At 41.2% G+C, this 23,036-nt stretch overlaps 1 protein-coding gene across 1 annotated transcript in view; it reads left to right on the plus strand.

Moving 5' to 3' along the window:
- Nucleotides 1–22,808, plus strand: part of CDS1 (CDP-diacylglycerol synthase 1) — a 38,202-nt gene extending 15,394 nt beyond the window's left edge. Inside the window, exons 5-13 of the mRNA XM_065836780.2 lie at nucleotides 2,155–2,294; nucleotides 3,836–3,894; nucleotides 6,056–6,138; nucleotides 7,634–7,721; nucleotides 8,476–8,544; nucleotides 9,345–9,497; nucleotides 16,770–16,889; nucleotides 18,864–18,967; nucleotides 20,128–22,808. Coding sequence (XP_065692852.1) covers nucleotides 2,155–2,294; nucleotides 3,836–3,894; nucleotides 6,056–6,138; nucleotides 7,634–7,721; nucleotides 8,476–8,544; nucleotides 9,345–9,497; nucleotides 16,770–16,889; nucleotides 18,864–18,967; nucleotides 20,128–20,257 — 946 coding nt within the window. The 3' untranslated portion in view covers nucleotides 20,258–22,808. The remainder of the gene's footprint in view (nucleotides 1–2,154; nucleotides 2,295–3,835; nucleotides 3,895–6,055; nucleotides 6,139–7,633; nucleotides 7,722–8,475; nucleotides 8,545–9,344; nucleotides 9,498–16,769; nucleotides 16,890–18,863; nucleotides 18,968–20,127) is intronic.
- The last annotated feature ends 228 nt before the right edge of the window (nucleotides 22,809–23,036 follow it).

The raw sequence follows: 23,036 nt of genomic DNA on the forward strand, positions 1-23,036 counted from the left end.
TGACATCTGTCTCTAATACAAGATCCTGTAGTTGTCTTCCACCTGTGAACTTGGACAAAACGATTTCAATTTTTATCTTGTTATAAATATTTATATATGTACACATATATGTATGCATGCATATATGCTTGAAGTCAGAACTGAGCACGTGTAAGCTATCTAAAAATGTGCATAACCAAGCAATCGCCTAAGCTGTGTTACCTGAACTGCTTTGTTGTTTAGTTTGGGCTTTTTTTTGGCTGTTAACCTTGCACAAGAAATAAATAGAACAGGTACCTTAAAGTCTCCTCTTCACACACAGATTGAAAATAATCACATACAAGTTTTAAATCCTTCCCAATCGTGCACTTAATCATGCGACTATGTAAATATAGTGTTGGGGAATCTTCTGAAAGCCAAAGATAAGATTAATTTTTCCGGCAAATCACGTATACTTGTGATGATGTCCAGCTTACATAGGGCTGGATAGAACAGGGGAAATGGTTTCTTCTGTTTTCTGTGAAGAAAAATAAAGGCTTTTTGATTAGAGTCAGTGTTATAGAAAAGTATTGGGCACATGTAGTCTCTAAGTGCTTAAGGAGATAGTTCTTCAGACATGACCTATGTTATTTTGTTTTGGGATTGTTTTTTTTAAGGAATCGAAATGCCTCTTGTCACATTGCTTATTCACTTCTAGAAGAAACTTTACTGTGTAATGTGGTGGATTCCTGCTGTTGGCTCTCTGTAAATGCTGATCAGTTCACCCCTGCTCACTCCTGGATTATCCAGGGAACTGATCTGTTCTCTGCTTTATCCCATGGCTTCTGGATATATGGTTAGAGCAGACTCATATGTGAATGATTCTACAGTCTTGCCAAAATGCTGAGAGGAGGAGATGTGCAATCTACCGCTTAGGCTACTTGGGCAGTTGACCACCGCCAATTTCATATGTGGAGCTCAAAATCAACTCTATTGCATTGCCACACTAGTTCACATCAAAGCTCCTTTCAGTGCAGCCTATTGCATTAAGACATTTCGATGAGATGAGAGAATCCTGTTGGTAGTCTGAACATCACCTGTTCGGTTTATTTAGAGATCTGAAGCCTCGCAAGGTGAACGTTAACATCTGTTAGAGGAGAATGAGTCCTGATTGCTCTGAGAATATCTGGGGAGCCAGTCTTGAATTACAAGTTTTTATCTTTTGTGGCTGACTGGGAATAAGCTAAAGAGCATGTTGCCTAGAGAGGTGCATCTCTTAGTGCTATTTATTGGGTTTTTTTGAGTGCTGCCTTGGAATTTGAGGATCTTTTTGTGACTTAACTCAAGAAAGCTGAGTAACTGAACTTGTATGAAAACCTGTCACAGAATTACTTGCCTACTGACTGTTTTGACTGAAAGGAATTTCTTTGAAGATCCTTCAAAAAGAGATGGCTGAAGGTGACATTTCACCTCAGTTGAATGTTGGGTGTGGACATACTCCCACAAAATCATTTTGAAGAAGTTGTAGTAATAGCTGTATTTACTAATTAGCTGATGGATTTAATCCTGTAAGATTATTTGGTCAAGACAGCTAAAAGGCGAAGTGCGTGGTGAGCAGATGTAGCAGTAACTCTTCCAGACGAGAATCTTCAGGCCAGATGACAAAAGTACAGTTATGTTCAAATGCTCAAGCCCTGTGTCAGATTCACTCTCCTATAACCTCAGAGGATTCATTATGCAAGTACCTGTTTTTTCCTGTTTGTAATGCAGAAATCACAAACGACTCCTGTTAGGATATAGGAAAAGAATATGCAGAACTACTCATGTCATTGATGACAGCAGTTACTTGTTCTGTATTTCTAGAATATCTGAAAGGGACTCACATAGGTGTGGAGGATTTGGTACTGTAGTTAAGGATGAAATGGATTTTCCAACTGTATCATCATGCAAAATGGGTTTGTTTTTTCTAGTGAGGTTGTTTTAGAAAAAATAAATTACAAAAAATGACTTGTCAGAGAAGACTCTGACCCAGAAGTTTAGGACTGAATTTTTATAGTTGAATCATGTCACACATCTTTTCTACTTTTCTGGTTTTCCTTTTGTGTGGTGTTTTTGATGTGTTTTGTTTGCTTGTTTTGCTTTTAAGAATTACAAATATATGTTGTTAAAATAACTGCTAACTGTTGTGTGTTGTAGGTACTTTTTGCTGTGTGTGAACTACTTCTTTTATGGAGAGACTGTAGCTGATTACTTCGCTACATTTGTTCAAAGAAGAGAACAGCTTCAGTTCCTAATTCGTTACCACAGGTTTATATCTTTTGCACTCTATTTAGCAGGTAAGTTTAGGAAATTGCAAAAATGAAAGAACTTTGTGCTTTGTTGGTTTCTGTGCTTATTTGTTTTTAGAAAATTGTTCCCCAGCTGTATGCACTTTCAGTTACTTTTTCCTCTTAATATTTGAAGAAATGTGGTGTTTGCAATTCTTTTTTTCTTGTGAAAAGATGAATATAAATTTTGCGTTCACCGAGAAGAAGCCTAAACAAGTAGATAATCTGGAGGAAACTGAGCTAATAGTGCTCAAGAGAAGTTGTTATGAATTAATTTTGATGGCTGAAGAACTGGAGCTCAGTACTTGAATATAGGAATGTTATTTTGGCTGTCTGTGGAGATGATTTGTAAGTGTAATTGCTGTGCTTGGTTGGTGCTTTATTGTGCAAGTGTTCTGCTATGTCTACAGCAATAAGGTTTACCAATATATTTTAAAATTATTATTCAAAATGCACGTGGCTTTATTTTGTCTGCAAGATATTCAGATGCTTGCATCATGGATAGATTTTCCTCCCTATCCAGAGAAAAAGGGTTTTTAAAAGCCTCTTCTCTAGGAAAAAGAAACATATGCTGGCAGTCTGGTGGGGTACTGCTTTGTGAACATGTAAATATAGTCTGCAGTGGTTTCAGGAACACGGTTAATATTACTGTAGCCTAAAATTAAATCAATAGAAAACTCAGGCTTGTCTAAGGGACATAAGACTGCTTACAAATACTTGTAAAATATATTAAGAAACGTGATCTTAATGAAGAACTGTCAGTCTGTCTACTGTTATTTCTTTTTTTTTTTTAACCAGATAAAAATTCTCCTCAGTGTTTAGATCACAAAGTAGAAACCGGCTTTGGAAAACTTGACCTTTTTCAGCTGGCTTTGCCCTGAGAAAACCAACTTAACTAATGCCTCATGACTGCGGAGGGCAGAGAGGGGAGAGATGAGACAAGCCAGTTGTGAGCAAAAGCGGGCACGGAGCGCAGCAGAGCCCCTTGGCGGCTGTCGTGCTGGGATTGTGGGGACACTGAGGGACTGTCCCCAGGATTAAGGGTCTTTCAAGGGTCTCTGACCCCTCCTGGTGCAGAAGGTTGCCCTAGGGCAGAAAAGGTGGTCTGATAGTCCCCCAGAACTGAGGGGCATCAAGTTTCTTTCAGGCGGTTGAATTCTCCAGCGTCTGCTCTTCACCTCTGCATTGCATGCAGCCATATGTCTGTCTGGAGGAGGGGGCCAGGCTGGTGTTTTCCTTTTAATTATTTCTGATAATTATTCAAAACAACCTTGTCGACCTGATTTTTGAGATGTTTTTTAAAGGCGATGGTCTCCTCCCCTAAAAATTGATGCCCGTGATGGGATCTTGTAAGTAATGAAATGGATGCTCTTTACTGATGTTAACTAAATCTCATGCTCTAATGAGAATTATTCTATATATACACTGACTGAATACAAGCAAACGCTCCTAGCAGCAGAGGGATTAAAAACTGCTTCGACAGAATTACATCACAGTTCAGTTGTAAGTACATATAAGATGGTACAAACTACACTTGCTTTGTTTTACAGGCTTCTGCATGTTTGTTTTGAGTTTAGTGAAGAAACATTATCGTCTGCAGTTTTACATGGTGTGTATTACCCACTTTGCTGTGGTCACTCACGTTATGAATGTCACTAGAAACAGTCATCTCCCTGTGTTCATGAAATAGCTTGGAAGAGGGGTGTAGAAAATGTGCTTAAACCAACATTAATATGAAAGTGGTGCTTGACTGCTCAGTATCTGTTCAGCTTGTAGCTTATTATTATTTATCACAGGATGTGGTCTTTCAGTCAATTCATGCTGTCATTGGTGAGGCCCTGTGCATATACAATGTCCTCTGTTTCCTTTAGTGACAGACTGTTAGATTCCTGGTGAAAGGGGTGTGCATCTACCTCCCAGGGCTGAAGCCAAACACCTTCAGCACAGCTGGGAAGTGGCTCTTGTGACTCAAGTGTTACTTTGCAGAGGCCCCACTCAAGTGCTGTGAAGGGAAGTTGGTCTTAACCCTTACATGGAAGTTTTATTCTGTGACACTTAACAGCAGTTCTGGTCTTGTACTCTGCTGTGCCTCAATAGATCATCAATCTATTAGAAGAAACCAGTGCTTCCATCTCTCATATTTATCAACCTAATAAACAACATGGTGGCTAACCAAGAGCATGAAACTTTTATGTACCTTGAAGGTTGAAAACTATTTTTTTTTTTTTACCATCACAGGTAAAAACAAAAACCAAACAAACACCAAAAAAAACTCAATCCAAAACAACCCCACCCCCCCCCCCCCACCTCCATCTACATAGGAATGATTAGAAGCAAGGGTAATACAGTAAAGCAGCAATGCAGCGCAGCTCCTGTCTTTGAAGAACTTGAGCAGCCCAGGCATTGCACAACCTTAAAGGTTTCCTAAAGCTTCAGAGCTGCGGTTAACCCCTCTGTTTCTACAGTGCTTTAGGTAGCACTTTACCATTGAGGATCCCTAATTCTGGACTAGGACCAAGCTGAGCCCTGTATGTGCATGAAAAAAAATCTTCTACTCAAAAAAATTTAGTCTGTTTGTGGGATAACTTGCCTGACTGGGAGATGTAGCTTTTTTGGAGAGGTGGTCTTTATCCTCTAATCCACAAAGTACTCATCTTCAGATTGGCACAAGGTAAATATATTTATTTTACATGGTTTTTGTTTTGTTTTGTTTTTTCCCTTGTGGAAAGAAGGCAGAAAAGAATATGTCAGACATCTGACTTGGAGCCCACCCAGAAAACATTAAGGTGTGACTACCTAAGAATTGCAGTAAAACAGGAAAGTCATGTATCCGCTGTGTGGCAACAGAGGATTTGGACAGACAAGGAGAGTAGCTATTTGGTTTCAGCTGCTGTTCCACTGTACAAATACTAAAAATGTTAGAGATGCTTTAATTAACCAGCAGGTAATAATTTCAGAAACCTTGAGTCAGTTCTTGTACCCCCACTTTCAGCCTTCTTGAGTTGTCTTGACTGGAAGTAGATGCTGGCTGCCATAGGAAAACACATATGATAATAGTATTAAAGGCGTAGGACATTCTGAGTGTTAAATTGCCCAGATATTTGAAGTGCTTAAATTTGGTGTTTCATAGAGAAACTACCAGTTCTTGATTTGAATGTTTTTGGAAAATACAATCTATTGTAGAATTTTTACTGGTAAACTGTTTGGAAACCACTTTATTGTATACTGGTGCTACAGAATAATCACAAAGTGATATTGAGGAAAATGACTGTTTAAATGACCATGCACATAAAAATTAACACTTTGTTTTCACTAATCCTGAGAATTTTCATTTCCATAAGAGGACTGGTATTCTGTTATGAGACATCCACATCTGTGTAACGTGACTCTTTCATGAGTTGTTCACTGCCATTTTATTGTTACAGCTCTAACATGTCTGTTATATATGTATATACAGAATATCACATTGCTTACATTTTTTTGCTGCTTTCATGCTGAAGGTGTATGTCTTATCAAATCAGATGTTAAACTGCATGTTAAAAAATTCTTGGGTGGAGGTAAGTGATGGGGACACCTGTTAAAAGTCTCAATACTTGCTTCAGAAAGTGAGCTAATGTGTGATATACTGTATGCACACATCTCTTGCATTATCACTAGAACTGGTCTTTCCTGCGAGCTCCTAAGTAGCTCCTCTAGCTGACATGCCGGTATTTATCAAGGTGTACGGATCGGTGTTTTCACTAACTGTTGTGTTGTTGCATTGTTAACAGTTCGCATGGACTCATGTCACTTTGCTGATCACTGTAACTCAATCTCATCTTGTCATCCAAAATCTCTTTGAAGGCATGATCTGGTAAGGGGACAGTAATAAACTGATTTGTAACTCTATTACACTGGAAGGTTAGTTCTTTTACACAGCAGATCTGGTTAGGGAATAATCGTGAGAACAGTGAAAGCAGCACAAATTAAAGCAGCAGTAAAGTCCAGCTGGAAGGGGAGTCGGAGGACTTGGGAGCAATGAGGTAAAGGATACAGGAGAGGGAGCAGAAACTTCTTTAACTAGATTGGCAGCCAGAATTATGATAATTTTGAACAACCACTGCATTTACTTGCATGGAATAGGATTACTTGCGTGCTTGGTGAAATAGTTTCCACAGTGTTTTACTGAATAGATGAACATTCAGCAATTCTTTTTCAATTATATGGGATCTTCAGGTTGCTCAGAGCTATTGAAATTGGACCATTTAATTTGAAATCCCCAATCTGGCCACTTTTCCTGATGACTTCCCTGTTTAGATAAATTCAGATTGCTTAAAATACATTAAGAGTTGAAATCTTGGATGTTGTTGGGTCATCTTAATGCTCTATTTCCAATTATGTATTAAATTCTAATGATGCAGTTAAACTTCATTAATTAAAACTGCTCCTCAAAGAGAGACTGTGTTTTCTCACCCTGTATTTCTTTAGGGAGAAGGTAGATAACAAGTTGGGAAAGGAGGAAGAAGCACATGGAAGATGATTTGTGTTCTTGCAAGGACATAAAACTGCATGCTCTCCTTTTTCTTTTCCTGATATCTGTGCAGCTGGGGAGATGATTGCAGAAAAGATGTGCTTGTAGTTGTAAGAAAACCTGAAGCCCCTGACAGAGTTTATATAAACAAACCTCTTTCATAGTGGTCATGTTCACCTGCCAAAAACTGAACCTAGTTGCCTTGCTAGCCTACTATTTCTTAGTTCCACTGGTGCTAATTGCACTGGGCAATGTGGCAGATGGTCACAATGTAGGACTTTTAACTCATTGATACATCACTTCTTTGAAAAGGGGGAAAAAAAAAGAGGTGAACGGTTTTGGATAACAAATTCAGAAGGTGTCTGCATGCAAAGAACACTTTGCTATTATAACACAGGCTGCTCCAAACTGACAAGAGGAAGAAAAGGAAAACTTTTTTTTTTAATTCAGGTATCATTAAACTTTATAAGGAATTTGCTTGCTTTGATGTTACTAATAACATTAACATGTTTATATCTGTTGATTTATTCTTAACTGTAGTACCAGTCTTCAAGCCTGATGTGAACAGGCTGGCTTTTTCCTGTTTCAGGCTCATGTGCCAAAAATCCTTTTAACTTGAACAGATACAAATCTGTAATGGTCTTGATTGGCTGAAGACTAAAATCAGTATAGCTAAATATGCTGCTCATGGGGGAACTAGGTGAACATGTTAGGAAAGATAATTCCTTCTAAATAGTTTAGAAAAGCTTTCTAGAAAGAAATGCTGCTGTTTTAATTTCTGTCCTGTGTTTAGGTTCAGGCTGATTTTCTCCATGGAACTTTTTATGTCTTTCTCTAGGTTTCTGGTTCCAATTTCAAGTGTCATCTGCAATGATATTACTGCTTACATTTTTGGGTTCTTCTTTGGCAGAACTCCATTAATTAAGGTACGTACTTAGGCATTTCCTTACTAACAAGCTGTTACAGTTCATAGCGTTTTCAATACTTGTTCAAAAATATGTTTATGGAAAACGTACTTTCTGCTAAAAAAAAGAAATTGACTATACTGTTTCTGAAGATGTATAAGTGGAAACTGAGATTAACGTGAATGTAATATTGATATCACAGTGTAATATAGTTTGAGCCTATTACATCGTTGTTTATAATTGCATCCTGTTTGGATTTCATATGCAGACTTAACTGTATGCTTACTGTACAGAAACTATTATCTGAAATAAGCTGCTATGTCATATATACCTTTTCCTCATTTGGTCTTGTTGACGTAGCACTGAGAAGGGCTCAAGTAGTAATCTTCCAGTTCCAAAAGAATGTGCAAGATCCTACAGAAAGCCATGAATTGTAATTTTCATAATGTTGCCACGTTAACTTTTGGGTATTTAGTTGGTTTTGGTATTCAACTGCTCCTGAATTAGAAATGTGGTAGAATTTGATGAAGAAAATAGTTTCCTACGCTGGTCTCTCTCGGCCTGCAGTTACTTGCTGTGTTAGTTTGCCAGCCTGTAGGTAGGAAGCTCATGTCTCCCAAGGAGCATCCCCTACAGCTGCTGACATTCAGTATTTCACACATAAGTTTGAAAACCCAAGTAGGAGCTTAATTTTCACAAATGAGGTCCAGAAATATAGTAAAAAAGGGCTCACTGATGCAATTGATGAAGCTAATGCTCTCTTTTTTGTGCCTAGCTGTCTCCCAAAAAGACCTGGGAAGGGTTCATTGGAGGCTTCTTTTCCACAGTTATATTTGGATTTATTGTAAGTAACCACAGGACTTTCCTTGTGCTCATTCAGTGTTCAACTTCCTGTTTTAATTTGAAGTAAAATTACTGACAAATTGGGTCATGTCAAACTGCTGAAAGCCTGAGAGTTAAGGTTTTTTTGGCTAGAGAATTCAGCTGATTCATAATTAGCTGGAAAAGCCAGGCAAGGCTTGTACTTCTGAACAGGTCATAACAACCATTTTTGCCATTACTGTTACTACATCGGAAATTGTTTTATCTGTTAATTGCATCCCTATTTTGAAATGGAAGTTTATTGATAGCGTTATTTATGCTTTGTAAAGTAGTACTTTTGCATTGTGTACTTCATAATGACATTTCTCCTGAGAGAATGCCCACAGGTAGGTTACACTGACAATATGCATAGAACATAGTAACAGCATACAGTAACTGTTCTGACAAGTAATTAATCACCAAGGTCAGCAGAACTTGGTAAAAGCGATAGTTCAAGTTTTAATGGGAAGTGAACTGCAAAGAAATTATGAGTGGCTAACATTCTGGGATTTTATAAAGTGGAAACATGAGTAGATATGAATCTGAGATATGAAAAGGAAAGCAAGTTGGGAAATCATCAGTAAGCACAATGAATGTCCACATTTGTCTGCCCTCATTGAGGCATCCTCCAACTTAACAGGCCAATTTTACTCAATTCTGGGTCTCTGTTATTAGAATCATTTTCATTATCCTCAGCTTGCAATGACAAAGCCATCTATTATGGTATGCTTTTTGACTGTAACAACAAATGCCTATTTCAGGAGCCTTTGTTTTGCTTTTCAGTTTTCCTATTTTTTGGCTCAACATCAGTACTTTGTCTGCCCTGTTGAATATAACAGCGAAACTAACAGATTTGTGACAGAGTGTGAACCTTCAGAGCTCTTTCAGATGAAGAAGTACTCTGTGCCACCATTGCTTCAAGCTGTGTTGGGATGGGTAAGGAAAACAACAAGGCTTTGGTTAAAACTGAATTTGTACTTCCCAGCTTGAATGGCTTTCTGAACCTCTTTTAGAAAGGTCCATGAACATTTGAAGAGTGAGAACTGAATTGATACCCTGAGCCTCCCTGTTGCTCAGATGGGGGAGCTGGTCACCTGAGCAGAATTGAAAGTGTTGCTGGAGTCACCCGAGGAAACCTGCCTGTGTTCTCTTTGTCCTGGGAATGGGTGTCACTTAAGCATTTTGCAGACAAACCTGCATCTACATTTTTTGTGGAAAGCAGGCAAAGGCTTGTTTTGGCCCAAATTAGCAGTAAGCTCGAGTAATCTTGTTCGTAGAACTTCACACCATTTTCACCTAGTGTGTAACTGCTGTTAGGATGGGACTTGTGCTTTCTTCATGGCCATGAGTCAACAATGTGCCCTTGTGGCCAAGAAGGCCAATGGTAGCCGGGGTGCATGAAGAAGAGTGTGACCAGCAGCTTGAGGGAAGTTCTCCTCCCCCTCTACTTTGCCCTGGTGAGGCTGCATCTGGAGCGCTGTGTCCAGTTCTGGGCTCCCCAGTTTAACAAGGACAAGGAATTACTGGAGGGAGTCCAGCAGCAGGCTATGAAGATTATTAGGGGCCTAGAGCACCTATCACAGAACCACAGAATGTTAGGGATTGGAAGGGACCTCAAAAGATCACCCAGTCCAATCCCCCTGCCAGAGCAGGAACACCTAGATGAGGTTACACAGGAATGTGTCCAGGCAGGTTTTGAATGTCTCCAGAGTAGGAGACTCCACACCCTCCCTGGGCAGCCTGTTCCAGTGCTCTGTCACCCTCACTGAGAAGAACTTTCTTCTCACATTTAAGTGGAGCTTCCTGTGTTCCAGTTTGCACCCATTACTCCTTTTCTTGTTGGGGGTTTCGTTTGGGGGTGTGTGGTTTGTTTGTTTGTTTGTTTGTTTTCTCCCCAATTTAACTAAAGGCAGTAATGGTTTCTAGAAAAAGGAAAGCTGTTGCTGCTGTTAATACAAAGAGTGTGTCTACACAGACACTACCCTCCAAGAAGGATGCAGCCACCCAGGTTTCTGGCTGTCCAGAGTGTCTGTGCCTGGCATTGCTACCAGAGAATGGTATGGGAGACATCTGTGTACGATGTGACCAGGTCAATGACTTACTGTGCCTAGTGGCAGAGCTTAAGGAAGAGGTGGAGAAACTAAGGTGCATTAGGGAGAGTGAAGAGGAAATTGACTGGTGGAGTCAAACCCTTTTGACTCCTAAGGGTGTGCAACAGGAGATGGCGAAGCCCTATCCCTCCTGCCATAAAGCAGATAGAGCAGACCTAATTGATGGGGGGGAATGGAAACATGTCCCTGATTGGAGAGGTAAAAGAACCCTCTCTCAAACCCCATCACCACCCTTGGTGCCCTTAACAAATAGATATGAGACCCTGGACCCAGAAAATCGGGTAGAGAACAGCCAAGAAGATCTGCCTGGAGAGCTTCCTGGATGGACCTCATTTACAAAACAGATTACAACAGCAGCTATAAGAAAAAAAAAACACAGAAGGGTGGTTGTAGTTGGTGACTCCCTTCTGAGGGGAACAGAGGGCCCTATATGTCACCCAGACCCATCCCACAGGGAGGTCTGCTGCCTTCCTGGGGCCAGGGTGAGGGACATTAATAGAAGACTTCCTGAGCTAATTCAGCTCTCAGACTATTATCCCCTGTTAGTAGTCCAAACTGGCAGCGAGGACATTAATAGAAGAAGTGCCAAGATAATTTAAAAAGACTTAAAAGCACTGGGTCGGTCAATTCATGGGACAGGAGCACAGGTGATATTTGCCTCAGTTCCTGTGCTGTCTGGGATGGATGAGGACCTAAATAAAGAGAGGATTAGAAAAGAAAGAAAGGAGTAGAAAAACCCATCTCATTAACAGGTGGCTAAAGGATTGGTGTCACCATCAAAATTTTGGTTTTTTGACCATGGGCAAACTCCATGGTACCTGGTCTCCTCAAATCAGATGGGCTTCATCCTTCTAGGAAGAGCAAGAGGACTATAGCCCATAAGTTGGCAGGGCTGATCAGGAGGGCTCTAAACTAGGTTTGAAGGGGGAAGGGATTGAAACTTGGCTCTCCAAAGATCAGCCTAAGGATGGAAAGCCTGAATTAAGAGTGAAATCAGCAGCCCACTTGAAGTGCATGAACACTAATGCACGCAGTATGGGCAACAAACAAGAGGAGCTGGAAGCCATTGTGCATCAAGAAAGCTATGACACAGTTACCATCACAGAAACATGGTGGGATGACTCATATGACTGGAGTGCTGCTATGTGTGGCTACAAGCTCTTCAGAAAAGACAGGCAGGTTAGGAGAGGTGGAGGGGTGACTTTATATGGTAGAGAGTCTCTTGACTCTGTTAAACTTGAGGTCAGCAGTGACAAGGTTGAGTGCCTGTGGACCAGATTCAGGGGGAAGTCCAACAAGGCTGACATCCTCGTGGGCGTTTGTTATAGACCGCCCAACCAGGATGATGGAGATGAATTATTCTACAAGCGGCTGGCAGATGTCTCAAAATTGACAGCCCTTGTTCTTGTGGGTGACTTTAGCCTGCCATATATCTGCTGGGAGCTCAATACTGTATAGAAGAGGCAGTCTAGGAATTTCTTAGAGTGTATAGAGCACAATTTCCTTCATCAGCTGGTAAATGAGCCTACCAGGGGCAAGGGCCCGCTAGACCTACTGTTTACAAACAGAGAATGGCTGGTGGGAGAGGTAGTGGTTGGGGCTGCCTGGGGCATAACGACCATGAAATATTAGCATTTTCAATACTCAGAGATGCAAGGAGAGCCATTAATAAAACCTCTACACTGGACGTCCGGAGGGCAGATTTTTGCCTATTCAGAAGTCTAGTTCAGAGCATACCCTGGGAAACAATGCTTAAAAACAAGGGGGCCCAGGAGGGTTGGACATGCTTCAAGCAGGAGGTTTTGAGTGCACAGGAACAGGCTATACCAGTGTGCCGAAAGGCTAGCCGGCGGGGAAGACAACCAGCTTGGCTAAACAGGGAGATTCTGAAGGAAATCAGAAATAAAAAGAGACTTTACTGACTGTGGAAAAAAGGGCTGGCTACTTATGAAGAATTTATGGAAATAGCTAGATCATGCAGAAAAAAAATCAGGGAAGCAAAAGTGCAATTTGAAGTTAATTTGGCCAGTTCTGTTAGGGATAATAAAAAGTCCTTCTTCAAATATGTTAATAACAAAAGGAGGGGCAAGGAAAACCTCCATTCTCTGTTGGACTTTGAGGGAAATACAGTTAACAAAGATGAGGAGAAAGCTGAGGTACTTAATACCTACTTTGCCTCAGTTTTTACCGGTAAGACAGGTGGCCCTCCGGACAACTGATCTCTGGAGGTGGTTGACAGAGATAGGAAGCCAAATAGACCCCTTGTATTCCAGGAGGAAATAGTTGGTGACTTACTGAGCCATCTGGATCCTCACAAGTCTATGGGACCAGGTGGGATCCATCCTAGGGTGATGAGGGAGCTAGCAGAAGAGCTCGCCAAGCCGCTCTCCATCATCTTCCAACAGTCCTGGCTCACTGGGGAGGGCCCATATCGTTGGAAATTGGCCGATGTTACCCCAATCCACAAAAAGGGCTGCAAAGCTGACCCTGGTAACTACAGGCCTGTCAGCCTGACCTCGGTGCCTGGCAGAGTTATGGAGCAGATCATCCTGAATGGAATCACACAGCACCTTCAGGATGGACAAGGGATCAGACCCAGCCAGCATGGGTTTAGGAGGGGCAGGTCCTGTCTGACCAACCTGATAATGGGGATGAGGGGAAAGCTGTAGATGTGGTCTATCTGGACTTCAGAAAAGCCTTTGACACTGTCTCCCATAATATACTTCTGCAAAAGCTGGTAGCCCATGGCTTGAACAAGTGCACTCTCTGCTGGGTTAAGAACTGGCTGGAGGGCTGGGTCCAGAGAGTGCTGGTGAATGGGGCTGCATCCAGCTGGCGGCCAGTCACTAGTGGTGTTCCCCAGGGGTCAGTGTTGGATCCAGTCCTGTTTAACATCTTTATTGATGATTTAGATGAGGGGATTGAGACCATCATCATCAAATTTGCTGATGACACCAAGTTGGGAGGGAGTGTTGACCTGCGGGAAGGCAGGAGGGCTCTGCAGAGGGGTCTGGATAGACTGGAAAAATGGGCTGATTCCAATGGGAAGAAGTTCAACAAGGCCAAGTGCCGGGTCCTGCAGTTAGGCCACAACAACCCCCTGCAGCGCTCCAGGCTGGGCACAGAGTGGCTGGAGAGCAGCCAGGCAGAAAGGGACCTGGGGGTACTGATTGACAGGAAGCTCAACATGAGCCAACAGTGTGCCCAGGTGGCCAAGAAGGCCAATGGTATCCCGTCCTGTATCAAAAATAGCGTGGTCAGCAGGACAAGGGAAGTGATCCTTCCCCTGTACTCTGCATTGGTGAGGCCACACTGGGAGCATTGTGTTCAGTTCTGGGCCCCTCAGTCCAGGAAAGATATTGAAGTGCTGGAGTGGGTCCAGAGAAGAACAAGAAGACTGGTGAAGGGACTTGAACACAAGACCTATGGGGAGAGGCTGAGGGAGCTGGGGTTGTTTAGTCTGGAGAAGAGGAGGCTTTAGAGGTGACCTCATCATTCTCTATAACTACCTGAAGGGAAGTGATAGCCAGGTGGGGATTGGTCTCTTCTCCCAGGCAGTTAGCAATAGGACAAGGGGGCATGGGCTTAAGCTCTGCCAGGGGAAATTTAGGCTGGATATTAGAACTGGAGTTCACTCCCTTAATCATCTTTGCCCTGCTCTGGACTCTCTCCAGCAGTTCCCTGTCCTTCTTGAACTGAGAGGCCCAGAACTGGGCGCAATATTCCAAGTGTGGTCTCACCAGGGCAGAGCAGAGGGGCAGGAGAACCTCTCTGGACCTACTAACCACCCCTCTTGTAATACACCCCAGGATGCCATTGGCCTTCCTGGCCACAAGGGCACAGTGCTGGCTCATGGTCATCCTGCTGTCCACCAGGACCCCCAGGTCCCTTTCCCCTACACTGCTCTCTAACAGGTCATTCCCCAACTTATACTGAAACCTGAGGTTTTTCCTGTCTAGATGCAAGACTCTACACTTGGCCTTGTTATATTTCATTAAATTTTTCCCCACCCAACTCTCCAGCCTGTCCAGGTCTCGCTGGACAGCAGCACAGCCTTCTGACGTGTCAGCCACTCCTCCCAGCTTGGTGTCATCAGCAAACTTGCTGATAGTACACTCAATTCATTTCTTATGAGGAGAGACTGAGAGAGCTGGGTCTTTTCAGCCTGGAGAAAGCTGACAGGGGATCTGTCATTGGCTTTCCTTTAGGGCAAAGAGGAGGTGACCAGGATAAACACAGAACAAGTGTATTCTGCACTGGTCCTCTTGCCTGCATAGTGGCCCACCACAGAAATTGGGTGCACAGTACTAAGGCAGTGGGCTTTACCTGAGGTTATGTGGGTATAACACCGAAGGGGCAAGTTGATAGAGTTACAAGAAGACGACACAAAGTGGCAACTGTAGCAACGAAACCGAAGACTAAAAGCAATTAATGACTACAGTTGGTATGTTGAAAAGCAAGATTATATCTAGGAGGAGCTCTGGTATTTTCATACCAAATGCACATACTGTTGCTTTAGGGACTGTGGAGTTGATTGCAAATTTAATAAGTACTTTTCTGCACAAAAACAATGTGGACTGAGCAGAGAGAAATCTTACATTATGTGTTTTGGTAAAGGGCAAGGAGAAGGCCAGTCTAATAGAGAGCTATCGGTTAACCCTAGAAAGAGATGGTAGTTCCACGTGCACTTCTGGAGTGGCTCCGACAAGCCTTTTAGGAGACAATTAGTTTTAAAACACTTTAAAGAAAGTCAAATTGAATCTGCTTGTTTGGGCAACAGCCTGTTTTGGGGTTTGTTTTCCCCCTCTGTTACTTGATTCCTGATGTTCTCTCTCAGAAATATGACCAGATGTTACGTTCACAAGACATTTGGCTTAGTGTCAAAAGACGTCAAGCCTTGTATTCTCCCAACAAAATTGACTTAACAGTTCCAACTCAACAACTTCCCTGTTTGACCAACTGTATAGTTTAGCCTAAATGAAAGGTGTCTTAAAATAACTGCACAAAGCAATTAAGAAGTTAATTGGTGTTGGCCAGCTGTGATGCAAATCAGAAATGCAATGTACAGGATTTTTCAGCTACAGTGTTTATCAAGACTTGCCGGGAGAGGTGTATTCTGCTCTCAGGGACGCAGCCAGCATTGCATTCCCTCAATGGCTGGAGTTTGTGCCATTGACTTGAAAGTGCTCAAAGCTGAGTCACAAGAAATGTATCCCCCAAAAAAACACAAGTGCCAAATAAACCAAAAAACCCCACTGAAAAACACACACAACCAAACAAAACCAAACCAAACACGAAAAAACTACATGTGCACACCTCCCTTCCCCCAAACAAACACAAAAAATCCACAAAAAACCCAAAACACCCCAACCAAAAAAAACACCTTTATTTCTAATCTCAGTTGGAAAAGAAAACAGGCACCTGTTGCCAGTGAAATGTCTCTTATCTGTAAGAATTTGAAGGGTTCAAAACAAATTACAAGTTTGTGAACATGCTGAGGGGAACAATATATATTTAGATGCAAAATAGCAAGTATTCATGGAGGTAAACCTTTTATCTCCCGTTATTGCTATATGTACACAAAGGTGACAGTATGGTGGACTAGGGCAAAATTAATATCTATCTCATGAGAGCACTTGAAAGAAGTGACAGTGAATTAATTGTGTGAAGGTGACACGTTTGTGGCGAGCATTGGACCACTGACTAGAGCAGTACTGGGAATTTGTGGAAAGCTCCTTTGTTTACAGAAGATGAAGCTGGAAAAGCAGAGCCAGGAAAGACTGGAGAGTCCTGTTGTACATTATGGGATTAGTAGTTGTATACCTTATGATCAACTAGGGGATTGGCTGAAAACCACATCATTTGTTGAAGTTAACTGCTCTAGCAACCCCAAATACTTGCTCCTGTTCATGTGAGTAGACCTTTCAGCAGCTTTCTACAGTATATCTACTTTTCCTTTCTTTATAGTGTTACTTTATTCTGGGAGAACTGGAGCCTTGTAGAAATTTGCTGTGTAGCAGCCCAATTGTAAAATATTTAAGTTTAAAATGCTTACAATCAAACATATTGAATACAGTGCTGATTACTTTCCTTGTAGGAGACAGTGAATATGTACCCATTTCAGATGCACAGCATTGCACTGTCAACATTTGCCTCATTAATTGGGCCATTTGGAGGATTCTTCGCCAGTGGATTTAAAAGAGCTTTCAAAATCAAGGTGGGTGATCACTCCTGTGAGCTGGTTTTGGTGTAGTTTTGTCTTTGATTTAGGTAAATTGGTGGGTTAGGTGTGTGTTCTGGATTTTTTGTTTGTTTTTAATTGTTGATTGTAGTACCTAGTGTTTCTAATAACGTACAATAATGTTTGAGCTGTTTATTAGTATCAGCAGCAGTACTTGGTTTTATGAGATATATGTATGTCTTATTCTTAAAACTTTGTGTAATCAGCATGTGCCTTTAGTGTTGGAAATCTAAGAATAATTTGTTTTCATATTTTGGTGGATAATTACTCTTCCAAGTCCTGTTGCCGAGGTGGTTTAGACAAGCAAGGTGTCAGATGCTACGCTTGCCACGAAAGGCAATCTCTACATGCCTAGGAAGCACTGACAGCGCTTTACCCTTCAAATTGTGGGTGGCTGCATTTTACCGAGAGTATTCATGTCATACACAGCTGCTGATGTGTCAGGTTCTCCATGGCATGAGACATTTGTCTGCCTTTGCCAACACAGTGCCACCTTGTAAGCAGAGTGTGCCCTGGCGAATGACGTGACGTGCTGCCTTCTGTTTATTGCAAGGTGTGCACTGTTGCTGGTGCCAGTGTTGTCCCTGGCTGGCATTAAGTGGCAGCAGGAGTATGGGAAGAGGACAACCTCAAATTTTCTCCCAGCCTCCTGTATGTCTTGGTAGGACTGCTGTTATTCTTATCCTGTTGCTTGTTGTTGGTCTTGCTCCCTCTATCCACTGGTTTGGGCATGTGCTTTTCACAGAAGGATACAAACTGCTCTGTTTGTGCTGAACTCCCATACACGTGCCTGTACTTTTCTGTCTTATGCCGGTCTGAGCAGCTTGTCTGGCACTTTGCTAGATACAGCCCCATGCATTGTCAAACCTGTATGTCTAGGTAGCAAAAGACTGTGTAAAGAAGGGCTTCTGAGGGGAAGAAAAAAAAAGCTTCTGAAAAGTAGGACTTAAAGTAGAACATAAAGAAGTAGACTTTTTTTATAATACTCTGGGCCTCAAGGTGGTGACCTAAGGACAGTTGGGAGGACGGGGATATTGTGGAATTGTTACTGAGGGCAGCGTGTAGGTGAGGTTAGACCCACCACTGGAGGGCTGGAGCAGCATCGGCACAGGACTGATTTAACTCGTGTGACTAAGGTCAGAGTTTTCACCCAGCAAGTACACAAGTGAGTAGGGGTGACAAAAAGGATAGATGAGGGTGCTTTGACTGATAAAGCTGTACTACAGACAAGATTGGGTAACACAAAGGTAGCGTATTGAGCCTTGTTCGCATCAGAAATATTTTAAGTAGCGATAATAATTTTTTTCACCTCAGGGCTTTTTGATTCTGTTAAATATATTTACATGGTATGCACACATTATGGCTTTTTAACTATGGTTACCAAGAAGCCAGCAAAAAAGAATGGTGAATGGGCAGTACAACTTGCAAAGCCAGTGTTAGACAGTGGAAAGAGTCTGCAGGTTACTGCATCTCTTGTAGCAAATATATATTCCCTGCTAACAAGTGCTTCAACAGCAGCTGCTACCAGTAGAGGATAAAGCAATAAAGTGTTAAAGAGGAGAGCTGGATCCTGCAGAGGCAGAAAATGGCAGCCATTAGCTCAAGAAGCTTGCTGAAAAATGGAACGAATGCACACAAGTGTACTCAGTACTGGCGAACCTGCACCTGATCTGCCGCTGTCCTCTGGTGTGTGACTGTGGACACATAGTTTCAGCTCTTCTTTTTCTCCTTACCGCTTGACTCACCTTTGCAGTTCAAAAACTCCTTTAACAAAGGAGGGTCTTAATAACTTTTGGCTCAGTGCATCACTGTAGATTAATTGCGGCCTTAATGTGCTGCTGTCCAGTGATACATCATTAGTGTGTTTCATCTGAATTACTGACCATGATTTTTTTAATGTGTGTTTTTGTTTGTTTGTTTGTTTTTGCTCCTGTCCTTCACACCCAAAAGGATTTTGCAGACACAATCCCTGGGCATGGTGGGATAATGGATCGCTTTGATTGTCAATACTTGATGGCTACTTTTGTTCATGTCTATATCACCAGTTTCATAAGGTATGGGCTTTTAAAAATATTGACTACTTAAGCTTCCATGGGAGCTGTACCATACTTACTTCCTACTAGTTATGTTCTGCACCATTAGCATGGCAGAGATTGCAGGTTTCTAAATCTGATTTACACAATTATTTCAAATACAGAAATATCAAGGAAACATGTGTCACCACCTAGGATTTGTGTAAGGTTCAAGCAACACCTTAATGTTTCTGTGACTGCTGTTAAAGGTAACCTGTGTAACCTAAATACCAGGAAGTTTTGTGCAGCAGCCTCTTAGGAGTTTTGCTGGAATTTACTGATTACAGGGGAATTTCTGCAGCATTTGCTTACCTTCCTGAAGAGCATGTAGGTTGCGAGACTGCAGTTCCTCCCGTAAGTTTCAGTATTTCTCAGTCGCTTGACTTGGGATTTTTTGCTTAGGATAAAACACTGTGGTTAGAGAGAAGAGGCAACTTCTTAAAAATACTGCCCATTTTTCCTGAACCACACCAGCTTTCAAGAAGAAACAATGGGAATGACAATTCTCTTAACAGTCAGTCATTTCAGTTCCTGGGGCAGGGGGGGATCAAGGTAAGGGACCGTAGCTGCCCAAACTGATGCATGCCCTTAGTTTTGTAAATGCATATGGCTAAATAATTATTAGGTGCCTAATCAGCAACGGATTCTTTGCCTCATATTTGGTCCATCTTAAAAGTAGACTGTAAATAACTGACTAGCTAAAAATGAGACTCTTCTTAGAAAAGCTTGGTTTAATTTGTGGTTTTGTTTTCCAACTTGGCCAACTTTCTATTTAGTTCAATGGTACACAGCTTATCTGGCAACAGATAATTAAATGAAAGAGAACTGTTGTTGAAGAATGTGATTACAGTGATTAAGGCTAATCAATTAATCCTATTTGTCATAAGCCTTCTTATTATAATATCCACATTTGATAGCAAATACAAAAAATGCTTTTTAGTTTCCGTTCAGACTGAGCTAAGGAGAATACTTTGCCAGTAATACTCGTCCACACATCCTGAGGGGATAGACTTGGAGAAATTCAGAGCTTTGTGTCCCCCAAAAAAGGGAAGGCATTGCTTGTGCAGCAAGAGGAAAACAGAAAGCTGTCAAAAGTTTCTTTTGAGCTGTCGCTCACAAAAAAAATATTTTTTCATTGACAGGGGTCCGAATCCCAGCAAATTACTGAAACAACTGTTGATACTTCAGCCAGAGCAACAACTAAGTGTGTATAAAATACTGAAATCTCACCTTGTCGAAAAAGGGATCCTGCAGCCATCTCTGAGGGTGTAGTTTGTCAGAACAGAGGACGAGAAAAAACCTCTATTTACAAGAAGCCTGTGGAAAAGCATTGCAAGTGTGCATAGAGGAAGAGTAGTTCATGGTCTGGAAGAGGTGAATGTTTGCTGAAATGAACGTGAATGCTGTGATTTCCTATTGGGACACAGAAAATCTCTTACTCCTAACATAATTAAAATGCTTGCAAAATAACAGTACCCATGCTGTATATTTTAGTTCCTGAAGTGGGTGGCAGCCGTCTTCCTTCAGCACCCAGCCTGACAGGTTTTGTATTAAAAAAAAAAAAAATCACTGATAGTTTTTAGTGAGTTATTTAATATTTTATGTCTTAGCAATACTATTTAGGTCTCCAGTGGTTACTGAAGCATAAAAAGATGAGGCAGGTAGTCGGTCTTTTATGTAGCCCAGTGCAGAAATTACAATTGGCCAGGAAATACTTCTTAGCCTAGTCAAAGAGGTACTTAGAGCCTGCTGTATCAGACTACCTGTATTTACTAAATCACTATTAAGGTGAAACTTAGCTCTGTTTTTAATTAAACAGCTTTCTTACAAAATTATTTCATGCTTTCAAGAGAGAAGTACCTTTACTGAAATACAGCTGGGCTGTGCGGCTGCTACTTGTTTTTTAATTCATGTTACATATTATAAACAAGGATCTCCATCCAAGAGTAGAGATTACCTGAGAAAATGGGATTCTCCAATCCAGTAAACAGATTGGGGAAAATCTGGAGTTTAAGCCCTTGGTTTCCACAGCACGGTCAGTGTCTGAAGACACTCAAGCCTTATTCCTTGTGCCTCTTAACTACAGTGTAGAATTGGGGGTATTTCCTTCTTTTTAAAAGCACTTTGAGGTCCTAAGTAAAAAGTGAAGTTTAAGTGCTGCGTTATTAACATGTTAATCAGTGAAGGCAGAAATTTTAATCTCATGAATGTGCACAGTGCAAGACAGGACGCGTGGTTCTTCTGCCTGTTATTTATTAAGAGGATCCTCAAGCAAGCTTGGGCAACCACATAGGCATTTGAATGGAGAATTTTTATAGGAAGCAGCTATTCTGTAGTCTTAGTGGGGCATATGAGGAAAGCTGATGTTCTGTAATTCTCAGTTCTAGATGTTTTCTAATTTTTTCATCATGGGACATGTCTTGATGCAAATAAAAATAAAATCTTTTTTTTGAAATTATGAAAATGATTCCTGTACAAATGGAAAGCACAAAAGCCAATTTTGTTTTTATATACTGTAACTTGATACAATTTGATTTTTCCAATCAATTGTAAATAAGTTTCTCCTGCGGTGAAGGTACTAATGCCACATATGTGTGTATATATAGATATAAATATTAAAAGGTGTATGTATAGATATATTAAAGGTGAAAATTTTGAATGGGTGTTGCTACTTGAGGATAAAACCATGGAGAAAATCACTAGGGTGGGTGACAGGCCGGATCTGGAAAATTCAGACTGCTTTTGTGGCATATCATGCAGCTGAGAGCCCCATGCACTGTTTTGCACTTAGGCCACAGTAGCAAGTGTACAGCTTGTGAATGAAAAAGCATCTCTGTACAGGAAACAAAAACCAGGTCTAAAGTAATTCTTGTTCATGTCAGGTATTTGATAGAATTAAATTACCTGTAGCACTTCCTACAGCTGACCTGGAGACTGCGGTAATGTATTGAAGGAACACTCGAAGAGGAGAAAAATGTCCCCAGCTGTGTGTCCAATGGTAGCCGTATGACTTGTGCTGTCAACTGGAGGGAACCAATTTTCAGCCATTCCAGAGGTTGAAAGGTAGCCCTGCCAGGAAGTGTGACATAGGGGAAGGGAAAATGAGAGGGTGACCAAAGTAGCATACCTGGAAAACTAACTTGGAAATGAGGCTGTGGTTATGTACAGGACTTCGGTAGATCCTTATGAAAAAACACAGCTGTATTGGAGCTGATATATCCTTATCCTGGGTATTAAAAAAATATATTTCTAGAAAGGTAATTGTTACTTTGGAAACTTGAACTTTTTAGTGTAATTTTATAGCATGTATAATAAGGAAGTTAAAATATATTTTAGCATTTAATACAACAGAGCATTTGAAGTTAATGACTATTTGCACAATAGAAGGTACAATGCTGCAATTCTACTGTTTAATGTTAAAATGAAGAAGGGATCACTTGTGAACTCACTTATCAATTTTTCTGGACAGAGTAATAGCTTCCTGCTGGCTTAGGCTTTAGTGTAAATAAAGCTCAGCAGGACAAGTCACTGTGAAGTGACAACTACACTTGCTTAATATGAAGTGCATTTACCCCACTTGTTACTTCCATTAGTTAAGCATTGCAACATGATCAACAGGAAAGTTCAACTTCTACACCAGTGATTCTTTTCACTTGCACTTTTGTTCCAAGTTGCTATAATTACCCATTAAGCAAAAAAAAATGTATATTATGTAAATGTTGTAAATGGTATACGCATATAATGTCTGTTTTAGCTTGACTGTTTCAATCTTTCATTGAAGCAGGTGTTGTAAAAAAAATAATAAAACTGGGACAGAAATTCTCCTGTCTTGTATTTCCTACAGCAGGCACAGTGGGTGGAGATTTCTTAACAAGAATTTATATTCTCATATTACTCCTTGAAGTTGCATTCCTAATAGCAAAGGCTGCTATTAATTTCCTCCCTTCAAGATGTCAGGCTGTCCTCTGCTGTTGCTGCAATTTGTATGACATGTCATCTTCAAAGACGTGCAGACTTGTCGTCTTTTCCAAAAGGTGCTCACTTCAGCATC

This window comes from Patagioenas fasciata, chromosome 4 (assembly GCF_037038585.1).
Source record: "Patagioenas fasciata isolate bPatFas1 chromosome 4, bPatFas1.hap1, whole genome shotgun sequence".
NCBI classification, from domain to species: Eukaryota; Metazoa; Chordata; class Aves; order Columbiformes; family Columbidae; genus Patagioenas; species Patagioenas fasciata.